At 43.6% G+C, this 8548-nt stretch overlaps 1 protein-coding gene across 1 annotated transcript in view; it reads left to right on the forward strand.

Moving 5' to 3' along the window:
• LOC139562189 (GDNF family receptor alpha-1-like) overlaps window positions 1-8032 on the forward strand; it is an 84271-nt gene extending 76239 nt beyond the window's left edge. The window contains exons 7-9 of the mRNA XM_071379617.1: window positions 3735-3934; window positions 6857-6904; window positions 7833-8032. Coding sequence (XP_071235718.1) covers window positions 3735-3934; window positions 6857-6904; window positions 7833-7988 — 404 coding nt within the window. The 3' untranslated portion in view covers window positions 7989-8032. The remainder of the gene's footprint in view (window positions 1-3734; window positions 3935-6856; window positions 6905-7832) is intronic.
• Window positions 8033-8548: the final 516 nt, after the last annotated feature.

Genomic DNA, 8548 nt, shown 5'->3' on the forward strand with positions numbered 1-8548 from the left:
GGAACTATTTCACAATGGGAAGATTTTTACATGAAACGTGGCGGTCTCGGGGCTATCAGCGCAGCTCAGAGGGAACATTTGTCAGCACTAACACACAGTGACAGATATGCTCCCACACAACCGTCAGTGCTGGTGTGGCTCCGAAACTGTGATAGGGCCTTGCTCTGGCTCCTTAACCAGGGGGCCAGCGGGAGGGCTCTGTCCGCTTACGGAAAGCTCTTTTGGAAGGCATTAGAAGACAAAGCGTAGCTGCTGATTTGCTTCATCTAATGCTAAGCATACATTGTTCCCGGTTAAGGATCCTCTCCTGCATTTGCCTCTAGGTCAGCAGAGTAAAGTACTGTTGTTCTCTTGCACCATTCTTCAATCCAGTACAGTGATGGTGGTTCAGTATTTGTCATACAGCTTTATTCAGCCATGACAAAAGGCATTACAAGGTTGTTACGTGACCAAAAAAGTTGGAAGTGAGAAAAGAGAAGTAGAGAGTTACTTCTGCTCGATGGTACATATAGAGTGGTTGGTGGTTCATTTGCCGGTAGCAGTGGCATTGTGAGAAAGAATATCCCAACAGAGAGGTCACACTGAGTAACCGGCAGCATTATCAGCAATCCATAAGTGCCCAGGGGGCATCCACCCTCTGTGCTCCTGAGAAATCACCTAGGAGATCAGTAATGGTCCTATTCTTCTGACCAACGGCCTGAGTGGAACTCCAGCGGGCACATTTGCAAGGCTCCTTTATGCCACGTCTAAGCACTCACTCTTAGTTCAAAAGATCAGAGGTTAGTGTTAGCTCTCTCCTATAAAAACCCTCTTATCGGAGGAGACTCGCTTTTAACTATGTCCTTCAATAGTATATCCAATCCCTATACTGATCGATTGTATCTTTGTTCTGTATGACTATGCAAAACAAACACCAAAACTCTGACTATTGCAATAATGTCAATGTTAATTGTTAAATAAAGACTACAGTGCCCAATTTCGGGCAACAGATTTACTGGTAATTACTGATAGTATGTTTACATTACTTATTTTATTCATTTCCTACCGTTTTATAAGTCAGAACACAAGAAACTAGACAGCTCTAGGACACCTAAACGGCAGGTAGCCTAGTGGTTAGAGCGTTGGCCCAGTAACCGAAAGGTTGCTGGATTGATTCCCTGAGCTAAAAAATCTGTGTTCTGCCCCTGAACAAGGCAGTTAACTCACTGTTCACCTGTAGGCCGTGATTGTAAATAAGAATTTGTTCTTAACTGACTTGCCTAGTTAAATAAAGGTTCAAAAATAAAACAAATTATCTGTTGAATAAATGTGTCCAGTTGTCTGCTGCGTCATTACGATCCAATTGGTCAGCTCCTTGTCACGTTAAAGGGAGGCCCTTAGAAAATTAGCTCTCTAGGTCGACTCGCTCGTAAATTCAATCTGGAGGGCGCTCAGCGTGTGCTCTGGACGTTCATAAATTCAGAGCGTTGTCAGATTGTCCGTTCGTAAATTCAGAGCGTTGTCAGATTGTCCGTTCGTAAATTCAGAGCCTTGTCCGTTCGTAAATTCAGAGCGTTTCGCTCTCGGAGCGTTCAGAGCCTGCACTGGACGCTCTGGCTGAGGAGTAGGGTTGATCCGAGCGTTCTGACCTCACAACGGCAGTTAAGCACCCAAGCTAACGTTGGCTAGCTTGCTAGCTACTTCCAGACATAAATGAGAGAACACCTCACTTTGACTATTTTACTTGCCCTAGCAGAGCTGGTTAGGCTGTTTTCATGTTATCCAGAGCGCTGATGACTGTAACTGCAGCTGGCAACAATTTAATTACGCTTTTTAGCCGACGTTTACTGACAACGGCCATATTCAACAGGTGTTGAGCGTTCGTAAATTCATCAGTTATTATGCGCTATGGCACACGGACGAGAGTGCTCTAAAATCAGAGTAGATAACTAAAGCGATTTTACGAACGCACCTTCAAACTTTTTTTACGTTTGCGAAAAGGGTCGAGGGGGGTGGACACGACACACTTCTACATTATTCAAAATATTGCCTTCTTGCTAGATTAATGAATACAGCCATAGCAAAATGGGTCTTTTTGTTTGGTTCAACAGACGGCCATGCGCACTAATGCCTGTCTGTCAGTGTTTTGGTTGATGTAAATGTCACTACGTGATATGATATCATGTTTACCCATGTGCTGTTTGTACTTGATGAATGGAAACAGAAACGATTAAGTGGCAGATTGTGCAGATTCCAGGCTGTTTGCACACAGTGTGATGATATTCCCTGTTTAAACATGGGATTTATCTCCTCTCTCCTCTTGGTAAGACAAACACTGCATTCCTGTGCAACTGGAACAGCCTGCCTGGCCTTCCTGGGTGTCTGGATTCTAACATTGCTCAGTGTTTGCAGAGTAAAGGCCCAGTGTTAAACCCCACTCTCGTCTGTCAGCAAGAATAAGACACAGGGTCCAGTTTGTACACTCACACTCTTAGTAAAAAGGGTTCCAATAGGGTTCTTCGGTTGTCCCCATTGGATAACCCTTTTTGGTTTGAGGGAGAAACATTTTTGGTTCCAGGTAGAACCCTTTTGGGTTCCATGTAGAAACGTGGAAAGGGTTCTACATGAAACCCAAAAAGGTTATAACTACAAACAAAAGGGTTCTCCTATGGGAACAGCCGAATAACCCTTTTAGGTTCTAGATGGCACCTTTTTTCCTAAGAGTGTAGTCGATGCCTGTAGGAATACACTCATCCTATTAGGAGTGAATTACAGTATGTATTCTCAGGGGCTTGACTGGCAGGTTATACATGTTAGTATTTCTCAAGTGCTGCTGATTCCTCAAACTCCACTGAAAGCTCTGACATTGAGCTAGAGCTAAATAGGAGCTAAACTCATGTACATTATCACAGCACAAACATTGTGTCTAAATTCGAAACTAGAAAAGCACCTCATCAGCCGTGACAGACGACACCGTCTAATGCGGTGTCTCTAATTAGTCTTTGTTGAGAACAAAGCTCCATAAAAGACCTTATCAACAAATTCAATACACTCATCAGGCCGCCGCTGTGCTAGCACAAAGTATTAGTGCACTAGGATAGGCTCAGTGGCACACCCGCTTTCTTCACCGCAAGATAATGAAACCAGCTTTAATTGATTCACTCACAGCCAGCATTTAAGAGGTGTGGCCCTATACAGCCTTAGACGATTCAAGCCTAAATGAGCTGACAAGTAAAAAATAATAATAAAAAGCATGTCCGTTCTTTTCCAAAGTGTTGGCTCACAGTTTAAATGGATTCAATGACCCAGGGAAGAAATAGTTGAATTCTTCTGTGAGCGGTGCATAACACTGATCCATCTAGCTTCAGATCTGCCTGTCTGCTTCACTTCAAAGATAGACCAGGAACATTGTATGCACTCTAATGTGTTGGGTAAAAGGCCACATCATCACTTTGTTATTATTATGGCCTTAGCTAATATATTCATATCCCTCAGACAAACTTAAGCACACTCACTAGGGTTGTAGTTTAGAAATTAGTTTTTCCCCCGGTGTATTTCCATATAATTAAATTGTTGTCTCCCACCTATTCCATAGTGTTTGGGTAAGATAGCCTAAATGGAAAGTGTTTTACTCCAGTAATGGCTTTATGAAAAGCTTTAGATTTTGGACAGATGTAGTCTCTTACAAACAAGTCCACATATGGACTTTCTCTCGCTCCCTCTCTCTACAACATTGATGTCTGGTCTTTCTGTAGGCAATGCCATCCAGGCGTTTGGGAACGGGACAGATGTGGGAGTGTGGCAGCCCATGCCACCGGTGCAGACCACCACCTCCACCACCACTCCTTCCCAGAAGGCTAAGGACCGGTCCCCCAACTCACTGGATGTCGCCACAAACACCAACCACCTCAAGGCAGGGGACGAGTCCCTCTACCACTTCTGTGGAAGCTTGCAGGTGAGGGTTCCAACAGCTGATTTCATACCGCATGGACCTCCTGTCCTGGAGGCCAACGGCCAAGCATCTATTCTGAGGGAACTATTTTAGCTAGGCGCTGGCTTAATTTAAGCATTATTGATTTGATTTGAAAACTGATACTGCCTCATTTCAGCAGAGCCTGAATTAACTTTTATGGACTAACAGTTGCTCTGCAGTATAGGAGTCTGAGGCACACAGATGGAAGTGTTAGTCTATTAGTGGTGTACACACTGAGTGGAATCAGTCCTTCTCATAGACAGAACACTGTCCTTCAGTGAGTCAATCAGCACGTCCTGCTACACACTGCAATTCAAACAGCATACACACTACATATATACAGTATTGTATATTATATATATATTATATACTCCATCACACAAGCATTTCACTCCTACACCTGTTGTTTTATGAAGCATGTGATAAATAACATTCGATTTGATTCGATTTGACACAGCATACTAGTGCCCTAGAGAATCCCACATTGCCGGCATGTAGGCTTCATTCACCTCAGTAATAAAGGCTTGGTGGTGTCACCGAGTGACAAGGTGACGCGTGGTCACCCACACTGATCTGAATGTCACCGGCTGCCACCCATCTCCCATTAACACAGATGACTGCCTGCCTGACTGCCAGCCAGCCGACCCCTCGCCTGATGAGGTCCTCCGTCCCTGGCTGCGTCCCTGGATGCTCCGCCAGCGCCATTTGAAAGGGCATTCATATGCTAATAGGACAAATTAGAATAGATTACCCCAATTGATCTGGACGGGGGATAAATAGTGTTCAGGTCCAGGGGTGGAGTGGGTTATCTCTGTGATGTTGTCAGGGTGACTCCTGGCTTAGACAACCTGCTGGAGATGGATCTGTCAATGTTACAGACACTGATGTTGTATCAGAGCTCAGAATGGTTGATGGGGCTTTCAGTGATGATTTACATGAGCTGAGGTTAAGATGAACATCTAAGATTGTAACTCGATCAGTGGTCAAAATACAAAAGGCTTCCACAAAGCAAACTCAGCCACTAAAATGTTTAGAGTTGGGAAGCTCACTGTATTATTGTTGTAAACCAACAAGGCTACTATTATAGATACACACACTCTCTAATCAGAGGAAAGCTCTCACTTCGCAAGGAGTTCCAAACACACACAACACACACACAAATGCATACAGTACATACACCCAAACACACACACACTGTTAGCCCTGTTTGCTCTGGAGCATGTGTTGAGCAGGGACGGCTGTCGGAGGCAGACAAGCTCTTTCTAATCACACAGGGGACGGGCTTGTAAGAACATTCACTCCTCTCTCCTCTCATCATCGATTAGAAACCCTCTGTGCTGGTACTGCCAGACAGCTTTAGCACTCGTCCAATGACTCAGGGCCCCACTAGACTACTAGCCAAAAGACAACTTCTCCCTGTGTGAGGATCTCTATGTGAGCAGCTTGAAATATGTGCTTTTTTCTGCTTCCTTTTGTTAATTTTCTAAAATCTAATTTAGCTTCACTGTGTATTCCTCAAACTGCCAGGGTTTTTTTTATTTTACCGTAAGCTTCAAACTGAATTAGGAAGGGTTCTTTTGGTCTTGTGAGAGGGTTTTGCCTCACTTTGCCTCTGTGTGTATTGAAAGTGGCGCAGGCAGGAATGCCTTTTGTCCCACGTCGGAGATTAAAGTCAGGTGTCTCCTAGCGTGTCTAAGAACCTGAAACAAAAGGAAGGAGAGTCTGTTCTGTTGCTGCTGAGCCCAGCAGGGCCTGTAGCGCTCCCCAAACTGGGCCTGAAAGTTAAGAGCAGCAAAACAGATCATTCAATGTGGTCCCCAGAAGTGATTCAGTTTTACTTTTGAATAGTTAATGAGTAAAACATATGAATTCAGTCAGCATTTCTGCATCCACATCCCCAGTGGGTGAAATTGGATGCAATGACGTCTTTTGTAATGTCTTGGTTAGGTTGTATACTGATTATATTAGAAGGTTTTTTACTTGGTAATCTGGTTGCAGGTTATTAGTATTCAACACCTTACACATAGTTGTAAAGGATGCAGGTCTGATTCTCCTCTGTTCCACATGAAGTCCCGTAGATGATGCATGGTGGTGTATCTGAAACAATAACCGCATGCCCAGTCAAGCTGATGGATGGTTTAGGCCAACGGCGAGAAATGAATTGTGGGACAGCTCTGGGTTCCGTTCAGTGAGCAATGACAAACATCTGTCATTTCCCTCTGCTGTGTCCCATCCAGCTCCCACTACAGCCAAATCCACACACCCTCACACTGTCTTCTACACTCCCACATTACATTGATCAGGACTAGCTATCAGTCTAACTGAATGGCCCAGTCATATGGTGTTGGGCTAGGCATTATACTTGCAATTCTGTGTTGCTTTGATGTTTGGTTGGTCGTAATGTGTTTTCTTCACAAAGTACAGTCCTCCAAACAGAGTATGAATGACGGATAATATTCTTAGTGGCAAGGCAAGTTTGTAATACTTCAGACTCACACACACAAACACACACAGTTTTCTCTAGCTCTTACTAAATGTAAAACTACAAGTAGCCTATTGTAAAGCATGAGAGTGACTGGCTAACATAGGGCACTGAACACAGGCGACTCATGTAGATCCTCACTTCTGTTTTACTGTTGACAACAGCAATTTTCCTTCAATGTCTTTGTCCACTTGAGACACTACAGGAAGTCCCATCGCTTTCAAGTCATCTGTAACAAACTGGATCTAAATGCTGTACAAGGATCAACGGCGACATGTACTTCAGCAGAGAGCCTTCCAAAGCAACAAATCACTGATGTTTGAGCACAGCAACAAATTCAAACGGCACACACTCAGCACACACATGAACACACACAGTAGGGTGGTTTTGACCATATCTCTCCATCTCTCTTGGTTTTACAGGCTCAGAAACTGAAGTCCAACGTTTCAGTCGATGGTGTGCTTTGCGTGGTAAGTGTACAGCATATGTACATAGTTTGATTATCCTGATTACTCTTGTTTGAGGGGGAAAAAAAGATTATACTAAGTTTAAGCCAGAACTATCAACTAACAATTGATTATGACTAAGGCCAGGAGTTTTTCCTGAACACATGACCTAACCAGAAAAATCTGTGTCACTGATCTATGTAAAATTACATGTATGAACAGTAGTGTCGATTTTCAATTACGAGGAAAGACTATGGTAATTACTACTCAGACCCTGATCTCATGCCAAAGGTCAGAGGCCTACAGACAGAAGTCAAGGCGCCCCCTCTTGCACATGTGCTCATGGTCTTTGTAGTCCTCTACGCTGACGTGAGCATTGCTTATCTAGTGCCTTTTAAAGTTCAGTAAATGTCATTGTACATAATAAAGCAGCATTATTCCATAGAGTGACATTTAAGGAGGCAGCGGCAGGTTCAAACAGCCTGAGAAGAGATGCCCCCTTTTCAGCTCAACGTTTCATTAGTGCGTCAAATACCTTTTTTTGGATCTCATCTCCAAAGCAACACATGGATATGATAGAGCCAACTGGCATTTTGATTCTCAAAACAACCTTTTTTTCCTAATCTAATGGGCCAATTTAATCACACACTTTTGTGGTGTTATTAAGACATTCTTATTTGATTTGGATTATGTCAGCTTTCTCTAATTGTTTATTTTTCTTTATTATAGTGTTTTGCGAGTGTAGCTCCAAGAGAGCATGAATGTGGACAATTTAAATGCAGGTGTTATAGATGCAGCCGGGATTTGTCAGATTGCTTCAATTTGACAGTTGGACAAAAGTCTAAAGCAAGCAAAGTGATGGCACAAATGTCCCCCCAGAAAAAGCATTTGATCAGGCCTAAGTTAACTTGCTCTATCGCTCCTCTGACATTCTCTGTCCCTCCCTCCATAGGACCCACAGATCGACGACTCCGGTACCTCCAACTCCATCGCCAGGAATTCAGCCGGTCTGCCATCATCTAATACACACCTCTACTCACTGCTGCCCCTGCTGGTCGCGCTGCTACACTGCACCCGGGCGGCGCTCTACCCCGCGGCAGTCTTGTAGCCATGCTACCTTTCAAAAACATGGACAGACTAAATTTGTATAAAGACGAAATGATATTCTCTGTTCCCAGTATACCTGTTGTATTTTTATTTCCCTTCTCTCTGATTATTTTTAAACTCTAGTTTGAAGAGGCTTACGTTGAAGCAGTGTGCTAAAGTGATCTCAATGTAACTCAGTTTCGCTGTGTTTCTCCCATTTCTGTTTTACAAAGGGAAAAGCTTCTGTGTCGGTCACTGGGCGATCATGAGAATATAGGATGCATTGCTAAATTCCAATACACAATGGTGGGTGGCTTTTTGTCAGTTCCTGGTACAATGGGATTTACTGTATTAATAATGGTCATTAGGCAGGCGCTTTTATCGAAGGGACTTTGAAGAAGCAAAAAAATCCCCATCACTTTGATGGCAGTGGTTTAAATGAGGTAGGCAGCTTTTTAGGTGTCAATATATCACATCTGTGGTGTGCGTGTGTGTTTTGATATGGTATCATTTGGAGATGGAGATGGGGATGGAGTTACGAAGGCCCAGAGCACAGACAGTATAGATGGCTAGACCACCATG

Source organism: Salvelinus alpinus, chromosome 32 (genome assembly GCF_045679555.1).
Source record: "Salvelinus alpinus chromosome 32, SLU_Salpinus.1, whole genome shotgun sequence".
NCBI classification, from domain to species: Eukaryota; Metazoa; Chordata; class Actinopteri; order Salmoniformes; family Salmonidae; genus Salvelinus; species Salvelinus alpinus.